A 22,137-nucleotide genomic window follows, 5' to 3' on the forward strand; every position below is an offset into this window, starting at 1 on the left:
GACTTGAAACATTTGAGGACAAGTCTGCATTCACGACCAAGATTTAATTCTGTTTTCGACGAAAGTGGTCTGCTGTCTGTCTCTTTTTTTGTATCTCAAAGAGGCCCCACTGTCTTGAATAAAATATACTGCTTCTTACCGTCGCTTCTGTCCTGAGAGTATTTTCAGTCAGTATCTGTTCATGATGTGGCCCACAGAAACAGCATCTTTGACTCAGCTTTAATTGCTGTGGGTGACTGTGTGACTGTGTGTGTTGGGTAATGCCTCTGAAGGCCCTCCAACTCGGGCTTACCACTTGATGAGCTCGGCCGCTTGGGGCAGCTGCCAGACAGTTGTCTGTCTGTTGTGGGTGACGCGGTGTTAATCACACTAGCATGCATTTGCGCGCAGTCTTTGAGGCTGATAACAGTTTCAGCTGTTTATTCCTCCAACCCCCCCCCACACACACACACACACACACACACACACACACACACACACACACACACACAGAGCCATGTACACAAAAAAACAGATATGCAGTCACCACCAGTTGGCAGGGCTTTTCGTAGTTTGTTTGGCAGCACAGAGACAGAAGCCAATCGTGCACCTGGCTGGACGAGATTCAGCAGTCCTGTTGTTGACTTGCCAGCACAGAAAATGGGGGTCAACCCAAATGCTCTGCTTTAATTTCCCAGCAGTGTATCCCCAGGGATGATAATTGTCTTGTATGGCATGCTGACAGCGGTGACGTTAGAATGAGTTCTCACATTTGTCAAGAGTCAAAGAACAGTGCATTTAACCATAAAGCCATGAGGGAGAAGTGGTGGATGTGCTGGCAGTTTTTATTTACATGGATGCTTAATCACCTCTCTGATAACAACTGCGTCTGCACTGAAGTCCCCCTTTTAAATTTAATGATGCTGTGCTCCGTTCAAATGCATTGGGGCTTACATCTTAAGAGTACACATGTCCATGTCATGCTTTGTTTTCAGTTGTGCAAGACCATGGCAAAGGCCTCTGTAGATGGCGCACAAGCTACGAGCACGCACAACTTTTTGTTTGTTGCAATATGCTCTGAAAAGCCAGGGGGCGCAGAAACAAAATACCCTGTAGATAAGAAAGAAGTCCACGAGTTTTACTCTAAAAATGTTACTGGAAAAGTAAACTCCCTGCTTCAGAAGGAAACTCCGGCGTACCACCAAACATAGTGTTTTTGTAGTGTATTTATTACTCTGGCTTAACTTCAAGTTGAAATTATATTATACCTTTCTTTCCCCCTTGGGTCTCTTACAGCAATCTCTCATGGTCTGAAACTCCCTGCGGCAAAATGCCTCTTCTTTCCCCAGTGTGGAGGGCTATTACTTTCCGAGAATTTATGGCCATTTGACTTTCCCTGTGGTCTCTCAATGTAGAGCTGTAGCGAATGTCTGCACAGGCAAACCTACTCGGCCAGTCTTCCCCAGGTGTTCACTCGAAGGCGTCCGTGTTGAACTGAAAAGAGCGGCATGCACAGTGCGTGTCTATTTACAGAAATTAAGAGGTGCAGCTCCAAGTGCCGTGACAAATTTCTGAGGCTTTGCACTTGACACAGAAACTATGACGTCATTTTTTGGGGCGTAAACCTTGCGTCAGGGACACTACCGCTATCATAATTCTAGGTTTACGCATCATCAAGGCATCCCACAGCAGACAAAGAAATATAATGAGAAGCAACTGATGGAAAGAAGACTAAGACAAGAACATAATGTGTTAGTGGTTTGCTGCCTTGCAGAATTTGTCTGTAACATCATTTTTAAAGAGGCAATTTCTGATTAGGAGAATCTCATTTAGATTTTAGGAAGATAAAGTGAGAAAAAAGGGGATGTTCATGATGTAGAGGACCCGTACACAAACTAATGGTGTGTGTTTATGTACGTGTGTGTGTTTGGGAGAGCTCATTAAGTACTGCTCTCTGTTGCCTCAGCTGTGGTGGTGACTGGTACATGCTGTCTCGGCAGTTTCTGTGAGTTTCTTGGGTCTCTTGACATGAAACAGTGATTTGTTGCAAAGGGTCAGACAGCAGCAAATTGGTTACAAGGCAGGATTTTGTTTTGTTTTCATGATTTTGTATGGTTCTTGAAATTTGAAGCTCCTCAGTGATGATAGAGTTAGTAGGTTAAACCTTCACGCTGAATTTCCTTCAGGGGTGAACTCAATACCCCTGCAATAATACTTCTTTGCAAAGCTATAATGCCCAGTTTTTGTCAAGCCTGCTAGTGAGGTGTTGATAAATCTAATAACATTTTTCAAGCTGTCGTTTCTGCTGTTGTGTTATTGTTTGTTGTGGTTTAGTCGGGCAGCTGACAATGCAGATTTCTTTAATCTCTTTCCTGTTTTCTGTGTTCCATCTCTGTGGTGATACAGTTAAATATTGCAGCTGACGTTGCAGAGATTCCTTCCCTGTTGTCTATATTCTCTCTCAGCTGCCCTTAGGGGTTTAACATGTGGACTTTTTTACTGTTATGGGAAGACTTCCTTCAATAAACAATAACCACAGGTGGTTTGGCAGTTATTTGTCCAGACAAAAAAAGAGCATTTGATGGACAGTTGTTTGTCCAAACGAAAGCTGCTTTTTATAAAATCGTAATCATAAAATTATGTCTTAGAAAAGGCTAGCTTTTGACAGTAAGTGCAGCTAAAACAGCTTTTTCTCCACAAACCTTTGTTGCCCAGGAATATTCTAGCTGTTTCCTGTGGGCTATCAGAAATGGAAATTTTTCATCTTTGTTCATATGTGAGTCAGAATTAACCACAGGCTGTTCTTTGAGGACAGCACAATAGGTAAATACTAAAACACTCAACAGGCTTGCTTTTGCCCTTCAATTTTTTCTCACCCTTAGGTCTCCTAAATGCGTGCCAGCCACTTTGGCTTCAGAAAAAAGTAATCATCTAACTAGCAAAGGATGTGCTTCATGTTACTAATATGTGTGACAAAGGTTTCTTTTTAAGAGCTTTGTTTGCGGGTTAGGTGCAGTCTTCCAACATCGCTGACAGAAAGCACTAAACCAGGTGCAGGATCACAGTGAACTCTCTCACTTGCATATATATACACGGTGACCATCCCCTCAGACATTAACAAACACAACTCTGTGCAAAGTCTGCCCACAAGTTCTAGTGTCAAGCTGCTTATGTTAGCCTGGTTCTTCTCCGTGAACAGCTGGGTGGCAGCCTCCTCTCTAGCCATATCTACCGCAGCCATTTTGAGACACGCTCCCTCCTTGTCCTGTGGCTTGTAAGGGAACTTAGAGAAAACTCCCTCGCTGTGTTCTTCCGTCGTGGGTGGAAGTTTTAACAGTTTCTTTTATTAGGAAAGCTCCTCGTACAGAAGGAGTGTGCTGCAGGTAAATTAGGAATGCATGGTGTGGTACTGGTGTTGTTTCTGGATTTAACTTCTGTATGGCAGAGGAAGCACTTAGCCAGTAAAAGGCAGTGCTCATGTAGTTAACAATCTTGACACTAAAGCACAGAGACATAAATTTGTTAACTTAAAAAAGACAAACTGCTCTCTTCATAAATTTGGTGTCACAAAATTAAAAGTTGTGACTGCCGAAGCAAGACAGATAAACAAGATGCACTCAGTCAACCACAGGATGTCTAGACCACAGATTACATACAGTATGAGACCTGTGCAGGACAGGCAGACGGACTCTGAGTTATGCCACACGCATACATACACGCACAGATAGAGAGCGACAGAGACAGCAAGAGAGGCAAACAACCTCAAAACACATTATTAACATCTTTTGATTAACCATAATAACTAGTGCTCAGCCCTGAACCACTGACTCCTTTATCATCAGCTCATGGTTTTCCTTTTGGAAAACACTAAGTACCGAAAAACTCATGGAGTTATGAAGCTCCAGTTTGCTTTTAGTTTGACACTAAGTCTAAGTTTTGTGTGACGAATAGATCTTTAAATCACTTAAAAAACACCTTTAGGGTTATATCTAGATTACCATTCTATGCCCTTATTGTAGCTTAGATTAAAATAAAACTGTGCTGACAATTGTTAAATGGCTTTTTGGCCCATGTTTGCTATTTTTGCTCCCAGTCATGTTTGCCTAGATTTCCATGTCCAGACAGTTATGGCAGGATTTAAGATGGTGGAGAAAAGAATGCACCTGATCTACAAAGGAGACCATTGAGTGCACAGACCTACACGGCTATCAAAGCACTGCGCAGCCAGCAGGCAACGATTAGCAGGGCGTAGCTCAAACCACATCTTTCACTCACACACACATACATGTACAAACACACACAAGCACACACACACACATACGCCCACAAACCTCAGGTGTATCCACAGTAGACACTCCCCGTCTTTCCTTCTGAAAAGCAAAATAAGGGCTCTTGAGGAAAGCAGTGGCCCGGGTTGGCCAGTCTCACTGTTTTCTGTTTGCGGAGCCTTTTACAACAAACATTCAGGCCCTGGCTACATTTCACCTTCACATTACATGACTATAGACTTCCAAGAGGAGATGGTATGACACTTACCATTTTCTGATTGCATTCCATGCATCACTATTTTCCTTTAGTTGTCAATCAATCCTAAAAGGTGTTAATATTGCCTAATCTAATTGTACGGATTTATATTGGTCTTACTAGGGCTGTCCCGAATACCGGCGGACTCCGGGGTTATTTCGGACCTAATTGTATTGCGGAGTTTTGCACAGCGGCGACCGGATCTTTGCTCTCAAACCACAAAAAAATGTGATGGCACAACAGTCTCCTTCAGTACATTATTCTATGCTTTCTTTTGATTTTCACATTGGCTAGTCATCCTGTTTAATTTGTCTTCTGATTAAATCGGAACCGTTGAAACAAGTTGTAGGAAGCCTCTGCAAGTAATTGGTTGCTGGCAGACAGTCTGTGCTGCCATAAAATGGTTAATCAGCAGTGCTGTGCACTGTAGAGCCGATGCGCTGCTGGTTCTGCCGGCCTGAAGAACATAATGTCTATAGCCTTACTGTTGTGTACAGCCTTTATAGACTGAGCTGAGTAGTGATGTGTGGGTCGACCCATAACCTGCGGGACCTGCAAATGGACCTGCGGGTCAGGCAGCAGTGATCGTCTGTTAAATCGGTCTGTAAATGATATTTTGACATTATTATAATCTATTAATCTATAATCTATTACTGTCATGGCATCCGAAGGTACTGATGCGTTGAGCAGGTGACAGTCCGCGATCGTTTTCAAAACACACTTGTGTCACGCACTCCAAAAGAAACTTGTTGAAACTCTAAACAATAATTTATTGTACAAAACGGGGGAAACAAACGTTGACAGAAACAGTTCCATAATTCATATTAAATTCAAAAGATAACGAAAAAACAGCTACAAGTTAGAGGGAATAGTGATAAAGTGGTAAAACTTGGCATTGATCCACAGCCTCAGACGGATGCGCTCAAGCGTGCCGTGCGCACAAGCTCATTTATAGGCTATACTATATTTTCACATTTTTAACAATGCAATTTAAAAGTTTTGTTTTGAAATTGATTTTTATTGATAACCTACATTAACCAACAACAAAAAAACTACATTTAGCACCAAAAAAATATGTTAAAAAAAAAAGTAAAAAAAACCCCAAAACAAAACAAAAAAAATATATATTAATAATTATTAATTATTAATAATAATATCGAATACCAGATTTTCATAACGAATACCTACCCATAGAAATGAATATTCGAATATCCGAATATTTGGGTACAGCCCTAGGTCTTATTGTGTCTCTGTTGAACATATTCACAAGAAAACATTTCTAGTTTCTTGGCATAACATTGAAAAACACAAAATGCTAAAGTGTTCTTTAAAAGGGACTAAGGCTGCATCAAGTTTTGTTGCCAGCAGCTAACAATTGTTTTCTTACAACTTGAATGCAGAGCAATCAGAACCTGAAAAAATCACACTGAATTAATTGTAATGCTTCATTCAGCCCATAGACTGTATAGAAATAATGGATGTAGCCACCGTGATGTCACCCATTGTTTCGTGGATTTCCGATCTGAAGCCTGGAGTTTGGCATTTTGACTGTTGCCATCTCGGATTTGGAGCCACAAGTGGCCATATTTGGATGAGAGGGTGGAGCTGTGGAGGAGAGGGGGTGGATTTGACTGAGAGCCCGAGGACACTATGCAGCAGGCAGCGTGTCAGTCTGTCCACACTTAATTATGCATAACTTTAGGCCTTAATAAAATTTAAACAGGAGAGTTATATGCTATAAAAATGTACCCCCTGTACAGTTGTCATTAATGTGAAAATTAGCTACAGAGACCAAAACTGTTTTTTTTATACCAGGCTGGAAACATGTTAATCTCTGCTGTGAAGTTGGGCATTTTAGCGTGTGGGTCTGTAGGGATTGACTTGCTTGTGGAGCCACCCTCAAGTGGCCACTCAGGGAACTGCAGTTTGTGGCACTTCAGGTGGGCTTCATTTTTCAGCCCCAGAGGTTGCCTCTCGACTCAGTCAGACATCATGTTCATTGTAGCGTTTTTTTTTAATTTATTTATTTTTTTAGCGGGGTTGTTAATTAGCCCTAACCAATCAGAATCAAGTGACTTATCTGTCTCACTGGTGGTTGCTAGGAGCAGTTAACATTTTTCACATTGCAGGCATATACTGATTTTCTGTAGGTCAACCAACAGTACTTAAACCTTTACAGCTGCTTTGATCTCATCCACACTTGTCTTCATTTTCCTGTCACAGTTTTCATGAATGTCACTATGTTGCTGGCTATGTATGAAGATAACATCCCCATTCTTTATCCCATCCTCAAAGTGAGTTTCTCCAAATGGTTTAAATAACTGTCAGTGGTCATGTAGGAGAGCTTAATGCTGTAGCTAATGGTCTAATCTGGCACTGCTCATCCTGCCCATTGGCTTCTGACTGGGAGGAATGTGGAGAAATGCTTCCATGGTTCCCAGAGGTCCACTGTCTGCCGTTCCAGCCGGTGACCACTCTCCATTACCCTAATTTGGCCCTCACACACACTCAGCATCGATGGTGCCTGTGACCTTGGAAGTGTGTGCACAGCAACGGACAAGAAGCCAAACAAATACATGAGGACATGATGGAAGCAGGGGGTGATATCATCTACAGCACAGCAACACACTAGTCTCCTCCCCTTATCCCAACCCCCATCCATGCGCAAATAGATTATTTCACTACTTCAAAGAGGAGGAAAAACAGTTTATCTGTTAACATGCCGGGGTGTTTTTTAGATGGTCTTTGAAGGGGCGATAGTGGCTGTCATGGTACTTCATTGGCTGGAGAGGTCAGCAGGCCACTGGTTTTCCTAATTACAGTGTGACCTTCCTTGGCAGACACATTCCTCCTGTCTGCTTTTCTGTTTTAGTTTCATACCTTTACATACTTTTGTCTGTGATCTAAATGAACACTTAAGTGTCCCTTTTCATGCAGAACACTTTAGTGTCACCCATAGGATGTACAGAGTACTAACTGTTCCTTGCCTTAATTCTCTGTAGTTGACTGATATTTTTCCAAGAATTCTGAGGGTTGTGTTTTTCTCTTCTATTGCCATCTCTCTCTCTGCAGACACCAGCCCATGCTGTCACAGAGTCTGACTCTCAGAAAAGTCGGTGTGGGTGTCTGTGGAGACCTCTGTTCAGTCTCGGGCTTCGGGGCCCCTTTCTCTCTCCTCTATCCTGACCTGCTCTACACTGCTCTGTTCTGCATTTCTGAACACAGAGACTCTTTTTTTGCAATTGTGCCTGCAGATGAATGTCTTGCCATCCTTAGCTCAGGAGGGTTTGAGACAGGCTGAACTAATGACCTCGACTCCTTTGTGCCCAGCCTCAAAGGAATAGGGGATAGTGCTTGTTGCATAGAGGAGCAGTTTGCACAGAGTGATCCCTCTTCATATTTCTCTATTATTTAAAGGTGGCATTTCAAGATCATTCTTTATTTGAAAGCTCTATTGGTGACACATACATTGCCTAACAATAGTGGCGAGAGCAGGATAGAAATTGGGGTGCATTCCGCCGGAGTCATGTAAGAAGTCTGTTTAGTGTCAGAAAGGGTAATTAACTTTTTCTTACATTATTAATCATGAAATGAACAAATCAGGATATCATCCACTTGCCAATGGTTCAAAAAGAAGTTCCTAAGTGCATGAAATGAGGCGAATGTGATTGATGCCAAACTCATATGGATTCACCATTAACAAAGATTTTCAAAGATGGTACAAAGCTGCAAGATTTTCCCTGGTCCTTGTTTGCTTATGGGATTAGGCTCTTTGGAAGGATTGGACAGCCTTTGTGCCACATCCTAGTCCATTTAACGATACTGAACAGGCTGTTGTCCAGGGGTTAGTGGTGTTCTCATGACCTCACCTGGCCCCAGCAGAAGCTCTGCCTAATGATCTGTGCTAATGGCAATCCAAATCTGTTGTTAAACCAGATCTCCATGGCGACTCCGGACCACAGTGCACTTTTGCCTGGAAATAAATTCCACTTTTGTCTCAGACCTGCTTTATCCATATTGTTAACAGATACGAGTCAAAAAATGGAAGTGGAGCGCTCCAAGATTGAGAGGAAGCGGAGAATGTGGGACAGCTGAAAACCACTCATCTGGCTGCATTGTGCTTCCTCCACTTAAAAGCACCGAGGCCTCTGAGCCGTGTTCACAGTGTTAAAATGATTGATCATAGTTTGGACGAGTGTGCTCGTTCATCCATCATCCATCTGTCATTTGCTTAGACTGTACCAGCTGTCTCCATAGCTTGTAGAGGACATTGATGCAATTAACCCCATGTAAAACCCATGTATGACATTTTAAGGTTTCACTGTAGAAGGATAAATGCAGATGTAGCTCGATAACAATAAAAAGAGACCATATAGCAATGCTTTTTATTCCAAATCAAGACTTTGTTATTGAGTTAAAGGAACAGGTCATCCCCAAATCAAAAATGACTGCAGGGCTTTTTTTCAGTCTAGATTGTTATGGTATGAGTCACAGAGTGATGGAGATATCAGCCGTAGAGATGTCTGCCTTCTCTGAAATATGATGGAATTAGATGGCTCAGAGTCCTAAAAAATACATTTTAAAAACTCAACAGCAATGTCTCTTTCCAGAAATCGTGACCCGGTTACTCAAGATAATCCATAGACCTTGTTCTGAGCAGCTTCATGTAGGAACTATTTTGTTCCTACTAAACCATATCAACCAACCATATCACTGGGCAGAAGGAGTAGTGCATCCACTTACGGATGAGAGGCTCCTCACAGCGCGAGATATAACATTAATGGCATTCTTCTCGGCTGAGCTGTAACGTTAGCTAGCTCAGTGGTGGTAGGTGAGCTAGCAGTAGCATGCTTCCTTCAGAGCAGTTATTTGGTTAATGGGTGTAGTTCGATAGAGAGGAAATAGTTCCTACATGAAACCACTCACAACAAGGTCTGTGTTATCTGGAGTAACCAAGTCATGATCTGTAAAGAGATATTGCTGTTTTTTCGCATGTGTTATTATGGTACTTTGAGCACAACAAGCCGACTGCCATCTAGTTTCATTATATTTGAGAGAAGGCAGACATCTCTACGGCGGATATTTCCAACACTCTGCAACTCACACCAAAACAATCTAGTCTGATAAACAGCACTACAGGTAGGAGGGGAAATATGTTTTTTTGATTTGGGGGTGAACTGTCTCTTTATTAAATCATCATTATAAAAGGTATGTACACAGGCATGTATAGAATGTAATAACTAATGCCAGGTACTACTACCTTAGGTGAATAAGATTAAAGCACAGACAACAGCTGACTCCCTTTGATCACTCGAAGGCCTCTGATTATAATTCGTGTGGTTTGATGAGAATGCATGGGCGTTGAGAGGATGTATTTTCCTTTTTAGTGTGGGAGTGAAGAGTGCGCCCCATTTGCCCAGAGTCTGGTACTGAGGAGGCCTGTGGAGAGACATTCATAGTGGGACCTCACACACAATACTGCTAGCATGAATATCAATAACTCTCCAGCCAGGACTGTCAACAGTGGATCTGCCCTAATTTATTCCAAATCTCTGATGAAACAAGGTCAAGCCCTTGGCAATTCAACACGGCCACTTGGTTCATTTAGATTTTCATGGTTGGTCAAACATTTGCATTTGTGTAATGTGTGCTTTTGTCCTTCTTCTACAAAATGCAAACCTGAAATCTAGAGAACCATGCAGCAAGTGTAGCTGTTTTTCCTCTTGACAACACAATTATCTCCCATTTTCCATAATTTCTAGGTTTTACTTATCTACACTTTACCTCTTTCGTTTCGATGCTGCATTGATAGAGTAGAAATAGAGTATAGTAATGCTCCTCTTGCATTGTGTTTAGCTTAAAGCACACTGTAGTCTGCAAAGACCTTGAGACTGATTGATGACATAGTAGCCTTCCAAGATCTCACCATAGTTTCAGAGTCTGTAGCACTAACCATATGTGTGCAACCATAGGATGGTATTTTGCATTTTCACAATTACAACACACCTGCTCTTTGCTGCATGGACTGCTCTCAGGTAGGTCAAGCAGTTCATCGGTATTCATAGTAATACCCTCTTACTCTGAGAGAACGGCCTAATTAAAATCTGCTTCACTTGACTTTTGTACTATTATGCAGCACACAGTATTTCTCCTCTGACAGTCCCTTTATTGGCCTTCCTACTGCTTCCCTGTCACAAATCTTGAAATAAAACACGGTAAAGATGCTGTCTGGCTCATATTTTTTCCCCATACCCACTTAAATTGGCGATTTATGAAGAGGAATGGGAAATGTCATGGTGCCTGCCCAGCACTACCCTCCTCCTCCTCCTCCTCTTCTACTTTCTTCTCCCCAAGACACACACAGACCCCTCCCTGTCAGTCTCTCTTCCCCTGGGGCCAGTGGGGAAGGCATTCCAGAGCGCAGGCCACTGCAGAGTGTGCATCAGAGGGGAAGAGGGACAGACAGTCTTAGGGCTTTGGATTCAAAACATTCTGCAGTCTCACTTTGCCTACAGCATCTTAGCTTTTGCATAAAGCGACTAATTTGTTCTCATTATCAAGTGTGTATGAATCTGAGTTGAGAGTTTCAGAGCTGCAGGAAGTGTTCCTGTTTCTGACAAGCTCAAACTAAAGACCCTGTCAGAGTTGTTTTCTCTCCTCAGGGGCCACCAGCATAGATGAGTAATCCTTTGAAACCAATAAGAGAGTTGCTCTGGACAGTTGGAGAGTTAATGGAATTTGATTGTTGCAGCCAAAATTGACATTTCATGGTAGAAAATGTGCCCACAGGAGGGATGTGGAACAGTCTGTTAATATACTCAACATACAATAAACAAAAGTGAAAAGAAAAGAAAATTAAATGCTCGAAGGAAGACTTGCCACATTGGTTGCCTTTTATTCCCTATATACTTAATTCTGCCCCACAAATAAAGCTGGGTGGACAATGAGGTGCACGTTATACAAGCGCAAACAAAAAGTGTGACAAATGTGTTTTAAGAGAGCAAACACACTCGGTTTGCTTTATTATTTATCACTTACATCAGTCTGTGTTTTACAGCCTTTTGTCAGGCGGCCTTATACAGTATTTTGACTGTTCCTATGGCTACTGCTGACTGAGTAAGTGGTCTGAAATTAGAAAGGCCTCATGGGAAAAACACTGATGCCTCTTTCACAGACTGTTTGTATGGCTTTGATTAACAGAAATTTGTATTCCCTTTTTAATTTAATAAATTATTTAGTGAATTTTGATGCAGGCAGATTTGCATCTTATTAACATATTAGATCTAATTTGTCCTTCATCATCACAGACGACTCATACTGAATACCTTCCCCCAAGCTGTATTCCTTGTTGTCTGGCTCTCTCTCCTCTCTGTGGGTTGCTGTGTGTTAACCATGACAGCTTTTGTGAGACTGTCACCCTGGTCTCGGAAGTACACAGGGAATCCACATTGGCACTCAGTCTAGCGGGAGAATTCCCCCCTTTGGTGGATTGTCCTATGGTCATCGTGCTTTGTGTGTGGACTGAAAGAATCTGCATTAATTATAGCCTGTCTTCATTTTCTCTATGGTCCACAAAATTAACTAGCGAGAAGCTAATAGAGTATTTGTGTGGGTGCACGTGTGTTTGTGTGTATGTTGTATGTTGAAAAAATAGAACGGTATCATGGAGCACATTGTTTAAATAGACTCTTCAAGTATAACCAGCTTTAGCGAACACAGTTGGCACTGTAACTGGTGTTCTTTGTGGCAAGCCAAGTGGTTTGCAGTGGATGCTTCAGGCAGTGGACAAACTGACAGAAACAGCACTGCTCCTCTCTGTGCTAATTCAGGTACTCTGTCCTTGGCATATATCATGTTGTTTGAGACTTTGCTGCATTACATAGTCTTGCAGTTTGGAATCCAACTTCCCATTCAGACGGATGCAGTGATGTGGGTCAATAGGTCAGTGTGCGTCAGTTCACCCTCCACTCCTCTTGGGTTAGACAAAGGCCACCATTGTCCAACTTTTGTGACAAGTTTTCTGTGAAAATTAATGTTATTTTATTAGCATTTAGATTTCAAGTAATTGGTTCCCCATGGAGAAAGAGGGCGTTAGATCCACCTGACAGAAACAGAACGATGTTTGGACAAGTGAGCAAGCATTTTTATACTGTAGTACACTAAGGAGAGTAGATAAGTGAAACTAAAACTTTGTTTGATAATCATGTGATGTAATTTAGTGTAGTACCAAGGTTTAGCTGAGACTAGATTCTCTTCAGTACCAGTAACAGAGATGATCTGTGACATCTGTTTTATATGAAAGGGTCTCACATAGGCCAAACAGTAGATATGTATCAGATGTACATTTCCTGTATGAAAGGTGCGTAACATTAGGTCCCAACGTGAGAGGTTTTACTTCTTGACAAAAGGGCTGCTGTACTGTACACTGTCTTTAGGTTTTTGTAGTCTTATCATTAACCACACAGTTTACCTTAAGGTTATTTCATTTTAGTGGACAGTTCAGGCATCTGTTGGACAATGGAGAGGGACTGTGTCTTTCAGGGGAGGATTGCATTCCTTCACAAGGAGTGACGGATCACATTCCATTGCACAGATTTATTTGAGAGGTGAAAGACACGATCCAGATTTATACCCTTGAAAGACATTTCAGAGCATTCAGCACCCACTGCATGCAACCTTAACAGTGCCTAGTGTGCTATCAGTGGGAAAGAAGGGTGCTTAGGCCACGAATAAATGAAGAAATAGGTTTTTAATTCATTGTGGTTGACTTTCATTTGATGAGGATGCTCACTTTGCTACATTGACTGAATGAAGGATGCACTGGCCAACTATTATCAAATATTGTATTGGGCTCAGTAGCGATACTCGACACCTAAGATATCGACAGAAATAACCCTGTACCAAATAGTTTAGAAATTCTCCATTCAAAAGCCACCTGCATTTGATCCTTTTTGCATCAGGGTCTGATCCTGACTGTTCCAACACCCCATCAGATCAGTGAACTTTCTGTTGCTGCCGTCTCCAGAACCGCTCTCTTCGGCGAACGGTCATGTTAATGTCCTCATGGTTATCGGGCGCTAAGAGAGCAGCAGTGGCTAACAACCAACACAGAGTCATTTACCAGTACCAGTAAACTCAAATGAAAACATCTTGACTCTGTCGTTTAACCCGTTAATAACAGTTAGGCAACATTAGCTGTATGATGCTAACAGTTAGCCCTGTCACTGTGTGTGTACGTGGCCTGGTGCAGAGCTTCTGGTCCCACAGCAACAGCTACAACCCATACAGTCTGTCGTGTGGTTAAGTTGAGCAGTGCATGACAGAGTTGGCAGCTCAGCTACCGAGATGCCACCAAAATGTTAGAAAGTACTATTTTACTGCACATCATGCCATTTATATTATTGGTATTGAATTAACTACTCTATTGGTATCGGTATCACTTTTAGGGAACCGGTATTGGTACTGGTATTGAATTTTTTAAATGATACCCAGCCCTCATATTTTTATCAGAATACAGAAGAGTGAAATACATTGTCAGAAAATGGGATTTAGTGCAGTTTGAAACAGTGAAGATACCCTCATCAGTATTCAGCCAGTTAATATTTTATATTTCCTTTTATGCAGTTTTTAAGTACAGCGTTTCCATCTTTATACTTTCACTGCAGATGTAGGAGCCACTGAGACGGAACATTGGTCGGAATAAGCGCTTAAGATTGACTCACGTTGACCTGCTCAAATAATTGATTTGTACTTTAATGTTTATTTTTCTAAATCAATGTCTTGAAATAATATTGAACTGTTTTTATGGTTGGGCATGTCCTCGTGGGCTCTGGCCCTTCACTTTGATGAGGGGGAAAGAGCATGCAAGGGACTGTAATCATTTTTACATCATCTTGGGGCAGCACTGTATAATTAGAAAGGGTTGATTTCCTTGACCACAGCAGGGGCTGAAATTGCAGGCCTTGCCCCAACCAGGGTTTAGGAAAGAAACTGAAATAGCACTGGCGAGTTTCTGTCCTTGTGTCCCTCTGCGTTATAAAATGTCGGTCAGATGGCAGAGCAGTCACCGTGACACACTGCTGCCTATTCACCAGCACTTGGACGGCCAGCTTTTATGTGGCGCCTCTTGTTTTCAGAACCAACTACCAAAATTACAACTTTGTCATAATCTCTTTAGCATGCAGTATGGCTAAAACCTGTATCAGCCACGACCTGCTGTGACTGCAGCAAGTGAACACTCCGCTGGCAGCTTGCAGTTACCCAATGTGGCCTTAGGATACTGCTAGTTTCATAAAAAGTAAGTATAGTGGTGGAGTGTTTCTCCTACAAAAGGGCGTCAGGTTATCATTCCCACCACAGAATCAAAAATAATACCAATTCCATTTGATATCTTAAATTTATTCTTTAAATGTCAGGTTGCACATAAATATAGAGTTAGGGCTGCTGTCAAGGAATTGGTAAAGACTAGTTTGACAAGGCAGAAGGGTAGCATTTCAAAAGCTTTTTTTCCTCCTCCCAGTATATTAATTGCAGTTAAATAAAAATCTTTAAGCCCCACGCATAGCCGCTTTAACATGTTCATTTTGCAGATACTGTGTATGTCTTATTAAAATATATCATTATTATTATAATTTTTTAAGTATTCAAGAGTCATAGTCGTAGACTGTATATAATAATGGACGTAGCCACCACAACATCACCCACTGGTTTTTGGACTCCCATTTTGAAGCTTTGAGTTTGGCACTTTGGCCGTTGCCATCTTGGATTTTTGGAGCCAGAAGTGATCATATTTGGACCAGAGGCTGGAGATAATCATAATGCTAGCTGCTAGCTGGGTTAGCAAGGTGCATGTAAAGCTATGGCTAACGGTTATAATGCTAATGCTCATTTTCGCTAGCAAAAAAACAGGCATAAAAACATAAAAACCAAATGTACTTACTGGTAAAACTAAATATACAACCATTTATAGGGTCTTTTAGTACAGCCAAACTGTCAATCATCAATTAATTTTTGGAAATGCACTGATGTAGCGACAGAGATAGCTTCATCTATACTCTCTTAATCTGGTGTTTTGCCATGGTTAAGTTACCCAACCGACGTGGTCGCTGTGGTAGCAAATTGTCAATGGACAGCACAGTGAGTTGTCATGTATGGGGAAAGTTAGCTATAGAGACCAAGACCTTTTTTGTACCAGGCTGTAAACATGTTTATTTCTGCTGTAAAGCTGGGCATTTTTCCTCACCCATTATTTATTACTGTCACCTATTTATTATCTATGCCTGTTTATCTACAGACACTGCCTAATGTCTCAGGGATGTGTGTGTGCGTGGGTGTGTGTGGGGAAGGGGGAGGGGGAGGTGAGTGCAATAATTGGGTGATGTGTGTTTTAAGTTGTGTATTTTATTCATGTGTTTTATTGGATCCCCAGTGAGAAACGCTGTCTCATTTTGTGTGCAATACAGCTGTATGTGCAGCTTAATGTCAATAAAGTTTGATTGATTGATTGATTGATTTTAATATTGGTGTTCATGGGGATTGACTTGCTCTTGGAGCCAGCTTCAAGTGGCCAGTAGAGGAATTCCATTTTTTGGGACTTCCATGCTGGCTTCATTTTTTAGCCCCCAAGGTTGCCACTTGGTCACAGTAGAGAGATGACAGAAAATGATGGGAGGGAGAGACAAGAAATGGCATGCAATAAAGATCCCTGGCTGACATGAACCAGGATGTTGTAGTTCATGGTTCATGGTTGACTTGTGTTGAATGCTTACCACAGAGAGAAAGATTCCCCAGTATCATATCTTCCACAGATATCTGCATATCTAACCTGCAGTCAGATGCACACAATCTTCCCAAAGGATCCTCACAAGTGTCAGTATCATTTTGGATGCAATTGGTCCCACTAAGGTCAGGGTGGCGGCAAGTCCTGGCCTTGACTAAGTGACCTTTGGGTCATTTACAGGTTTTTCCATGTCTGTAGGCATGCAGAGGTGTCATTGCAACCTTTCTGCTTCCTGTCTCTGGCATTCTTCTTTGTTTAGCAGCCCTTTAAAACACTGAACAGCTTTGTGTCCCCCGTGGCGAGGCAGAGGCGTGGAGAAAATGGGTCTCTGTTTCTGATTAGCTTGGCAGCCCAACAACATCATTTCCCAGAGGAGAGAAGCAGGATGCTAATAGTAGCTTGCCTCTTGTTGTAGAGTCTTCAGTGATTTCTACAAACCTCTGGCTGCAGACAGGCGTCAGAGCTAATCTGCTGAAGTCTTCCCAAGCAGCACAGTCCTGAAAACAGAACCAGAGCTAATTGTCATTACTGTGGTTCACCACATCTGCAGTTTTGATTTAGCTGGATCTGCTGACGTATGGTCTGTATTATTAGTTAGGTATTACATGTTATCTTGAGGTTGATAATTCATACATTTTAATTTGTGGCCATGATGAGTGGGCAACTTTGATGCCGCAGAAAAGATTACTTTGCCGTTAGCCGGCTCCATGGCTAGAATGGTCTTTCCATTCAGGTTTGGTTCTCAGTAAAGCAAAACCTGTTTTTTCCATCTAGGGCTTGGACTCCTCTGAGCAAACTAGTAGCCAGGTTAAGTCATTTGGGAGTCTTGAGCGAAGTCATCTGTTGAGACTGTGGGGAACCATTTCTGAGAGGAAAACAGTAGGTGAGACAGAAAAATGTGGGGAATATCTAGTCCTGGTTGCAAGTTTGACAGCAGAGAAAGTGAAATATAGCTGCCCTGAAAGTACAGATGATTAAGTGTAGGGCACAGTGACACCATAAGAGAAGTCTCCTGTCTTACATTGTAAGCCACCAGATTCCTGGACATCTGGATTGTATTGCACACTACCGTGACCAGCCGAACAGGTTTTTCTGTTTTGAATTCTTTGAGATTAAAATTACATTGTAGTGTTTTTCCATGGGAAACAACAAGGTATTCTTTTACCCCCACTTTCATACAGATTAGAGGCAGCATGAAATATAGATGTCTTGTGCCTTCCCACACTTATCATAAGGCTGGTGTTTTAGACATTACTCAACAAGGAGCAGAACAGTTGTTTGAACCTGTGTGGGTTTATAACTGTACTCAGGAGAAGGAAAAAGGAGCCAGAGCCTTACAAGCTTAGGTTGACACAGCACCTTGAAACAGTTTTTGCGCATGGTATCTCAAGATGCTCAGAGTTGATTGAAACATGTTGGACTTTGAGTTCATATTTCCTTGGCCACTTTTCCTGCATTCTAGCCACTCACATTTTTTTTGTAAAGATATTTTTATTGACAAAATTGCCATTTTACCATTTTACATGACAGAAAGTACAAACAGAAAAACAACAATACAAAACACAGAATAAGAAAAAGAATCATTTTTGTTAACGCTGACAGTTTTTTCAATTTCTCAACAAGCCTTAGTTGATATACGATGTCTTTATATGATGTCGCTTTCATTGTATATAGAGTCTTTCTTCATCCATGCACCAGTACCGGAACTGCACAGATAGACATCTATATCCAAACAGCGTCTGGCTTGACCGCAAAGAATGAGTTCTTTGACGGCAAGGCAATGGCACTCATGAGTTTACCTGGAACTTCCAAACTGCACGTATGTCTGTATCTCTCTGCTGTTGTTTCTCACATAGATGTTAGCTATGATAGCTGACATTAGCTAACATTAGCTCTTGTTCCAACGGACCTCCGCCAAACCTGCATAGGGGTAAATATTAGCAGAAATTGAATTTCAATAGTGTATAATCACCTGAAACTAAGAATCATTGTGTTTCTGTTGCATTATAATGAGTCGTTTATATCTACATACAGAGCGGGTCTCTTCCACTAAGTCTGCATTAGCCCAGAACAGACAAACCAAACACTGGCACTAGATCGAGATGTTTGTGTTTCTTTGCGTAGGTCACCATAGTTCTTATACACCCTTGGCACACAGGAGAAGTTTCAGTTGGTTGCAGTCTGCAAGCTCACTGCTAGATGCAACTAAATCTGACACATTAGACTTTCAAAGAGCCTTCATATCCGTATGTTAGATCTGTAGTGATGCCAGGCTTGGAGAGGGCCCTCTCTTTAGTATGCAGATTATATGGAAATTGCTGCGACAGAATTTTGAAACTGGAAAAAAAAAAAGAAAAGATTTAACTGTCAGCGTCAAAAACTCAGAAGTTTGTTATTGACACATACATATGATTGCAAGAAATATCAAAATAAAATCATTTTTAATGCTTGTTTTATTTTTTTTGTGCCAGTGTAATCCAGTCATCAAAATAAGCGTTATGTTCGATGAGCCCATGGTAAGGGGGTAGCTTGTTTTGGGATTGATCAACATTCTCTTTGTCCTACACAGAGACAGAGAAAAAGAATATGGATGGAGCTAAAATGAAGATGAGTAACATCTGCCTGTGAATGATTGACTTCACTGTATGAGTTTGATGATGGATTTTTGTCCTGTACAGTAGTTACTACATATACTCAGCAAGGAACATCCAGCCAGTGTGTTGAGTTGTGTTTGTGTTATCTTATCTCAGTGGTCAATGACACAGCCTTATTTACTCCACTAATTGGATGTCCTTCTCATGTGCCCCGATGGCATGAGAAAATGCTCGCTGGCCCATGACCCTGGGTTTAAATACATATTATGTGGCCCTGTGTTTTCCAGGATCCTGGCCTCCACTGCCTTTTTCCCACCTCTCCCATGTGTGTGGCCTTAACAACCGATGAAGAGACGTAATCTCACATTTTTTCTGGCACAGCATTCTGACACTATCTTAGTGTCAACATTTATCTTAAACTGTGCTGTAATTTATTTGTGCTCAGGTCCGAGTATAACTTGTTTCTACCTTAAAATGAAATTTTGACAGCAAACCCATACTGCAATATGTGGGTGGTCAAAAATGTTTCTGACAGAATGCCTTTCCCATCAGAATAGGCAGATATTTTTTCACATGCAAGGAAATTTTAACTCCTGTAATCATACGTCAGTCAGCCAACTCACTTGGGAAAAAAGTTATGTGAATACAGAGTATGAACTGAGTTAATATTTGGTATCTATTAGGCTCTTCATCAACCCCTGCAGGCATACACAAAGCTCAGCAAAGTGGGGAATGATGGCGGTAGACTTGGCAGTGGCAGATGCAGCAGTGTTTGCAAACAGGGCTGTGAACTAACAGCTACAGTAAGACCAAAAAAAGTGGGCCGTGTAATGACAGCTTCAATAGGAAACCTTATTGCAAAAGGTGCATTGAATACATGTTGCACTGTGTGGAGTATATCATGTGAGTGTAGCATTGTAATTTGAGTTATCTGGATGGGTATCCTCGAAAACTTAGTTCCATTGAAACAGGAGAAACTAGATGCATGTTCAGTATTTTAATTTTGTTCAAATCATTATAGGAAATCTCAATGAGACCACTCTACCATATGCTGAAATCCTCCATTATCCCTGCTGTGTAAGCTGATTTCTCTGCAATCTCATTGCACCTGCCTATGTAACATAGTTGCATAACAGTCAGCTGAATGCCCATATTGATGTAGAAAGTTATTAGTTGTGAGAAATCTCTGAGAACTCATTTGATGTACTGAAAAATGTGTCATTAAATTAGAAACAACTTTGTCTTTGCTACCGAAAAGCTTTGGGATCAAACTGTATCCCCAGATAGCTATGATATGTCTGTTTTTATATATACTCAAAAGTGGCATCCTGCTTTCTGCAGCAAAAAAAGGGTTGCCAGCGTTTCCTCTGAGGTTTTACATTCCTGGTGTTCAGACTCAGGATGGCAGTAAAAGTAAATAGTGTGGTACATTGTTTCACTTGGGTCAGCTTCAGGGTCAGTTTGGTCATTTTTATTTATCTTAACAAAAAGTTTTTGCAGGTCTCCTCTGTATAAAACTAAAATCCTTAAAAATTAGATTTTTTTTAACATAGTAAATAACTTAATACATCCTAAACATAATTTCTCACTTAAACCGTCCTTTGGATATTTATGAAACATAAATCATCCTTTAGGGCACAGGACTACAAAAGCCCCTCCCACAGTTCTCGCTGGGGTCATGGAGTTTCTAGGCGACTGGAAAAAGTGTCGAGGCAGTGGACTCTGGGGGCTGATTTCGTTTCCTTGAGCACATCCTGACAGTGTCATTTTTCTGTAGTGTATCTCTCCTTACTAGGTTCTTAAACAGTGCAGAGGCCTCAAAGTCCTGCATAGTCAGCATTGTGAACTCATACACAATGCTGATTATAGCCTGAGTGTCAGACTGAAGCTCCCAGAGCCTTCAGTCTGACATTGCCTCCATTGAAGGCGATTTACAAGGGGGAGGGAATTTGATTTTTCCCTAACCAATCAGTAGAGGTCAACGACTCACCCAGAATCTGACGTCATTAGTATCCATGCCTCGGGGGTGCCGAAAACAAGCGAGCATTGCCCGTTTAAAATGTGTCCGTCGTCATGCACGCCCAGCTGCATCGCCGTTAAATCCAGTTTAGCAGCTTCCTTAATTTGGTCCTCCATTAACGCGAGTAGTGGCGAAATACCTTGATAGCATCGTTAATGTGGTCTGTAGGATCTGTAGCGGTCGCCATTGTTGCTATCCTCACCAGTTATCCACCGGTGTACAGCTTGACATCAGCGTGGCGCTGATTGGCTAATCGCTAGACCCTGGCGTTCATTGGTCCGTCCATCGTTTGGACGAGATAAATTGCAAATTCATTGAAGTATGCCAGACCAGAGATGCAAGCCTACTCAGTTGAGTGGGCGGGGTCTATGGTCTGGAACCAGGCTATGCTGATTAGTGTGTAGTTCATCCATTTAACACACATCAGTACTTTGTTGCATAATTCTCAAGAGTTTTAATAGTGTTGTACCACAATAGCACTTTGATATAAATAGGTTTAGAAGTCCACAGAGCTTCACTTTTCTTGAGCACTGCAAACTCTGCTCGGCAAGTACAGTAACAGAAAAAGATAAGCTAACATAGGTTTTATTTTTGTATTGCTCAAGGTCAGTGCATACTTAAATAGGTAGCAAAATCTCTCCTCTGTCATGACGTGAGGTAATACCAAAGCTATTTGTAAAATCTCTAACAACCTTGTGGTTCTCCTCAACAGGTGATGTCCAAAGAAGATTCCCACCTGAGGGAAATGCTCAGCCCCAGGCGCCTGGCAGCAGTCACCCCAATGTCCAAGATGAAGTTTTCAGATTAAGCCTTGCCAAGGGAGTGTCCATGTCCCTTCCATCCTCACCTCTCCTGCCACGACAGTCCTATATGATGCCCTTACGGCCTAGCAAGAGATCACCAGGTATGGGTTGTAACTATTTTTGAGCTTTTCTATATATACAATTTCTGAAGTTGTTGCTGTAAGCTAAATATGCTGCAAGGATTTGGGTTGTTCCAGGTCTTTTAACTCTATTTCAGTCTCATAATGGGAGAGAGACATTTGTCTCTATGGGCGTTCTGTACAAATCCTGTCTACTTTCAGTTGCATTTGTAGGATAGTTGAACATCTGATAGTGCTCCAGGAATGACAGTCCCTCTCTGCCTTAAAACAGTGCAGCTGCAGCTTTTAACTTAAACCTCTCTGAAACACGTCAAACTATTCTAACTAATTGTCGCTCTTGGAAAAAGAAATGTATAAA

General features: G+C 41.6%; 1 protein-coding gene across 6 annotated transcripts in view; it reads left to right on the plus strand.

The window, feature by feature from the left end:
* tanc1b (tetratricopeptide repeat, ankyrin repeat and coiled-coil containing 1b) overlaps positions 1-22,137 on the plus strand; it is a 137,625-nt gene that overhangs the window by 17,810 nt on the left and 97,678 nt on the right. For all 6 annotated transcript variants that reach the window (XM_078174484.1, XM_033617695.2, XM_033617694.2 and 3 more), the window contains exon 3: positions 21,609-21,800. In XM_078174484.1, the coding sequence (XP_078030610.1) occupies positions 21,609-21,800 (192 nt within the window). The remainder of the gene's footprint in view (positions 1-21,608; positions 21,801-22,137) is intronic.

Source organism: Epinephelus lanceolatus, chromosome 14, assembly GCF_041903045.1.
Source record: "Epinephelus lanceolatus isolate andai-2023 chromosome 14, ASM4190304v1, whole genome shotgun sequence".
NCBI lineage: Eukaryota > Metazoa > Chordata > Actinopteri > Perciformes > Serranidae > Epinephelus > Epinephelus lanceolatus.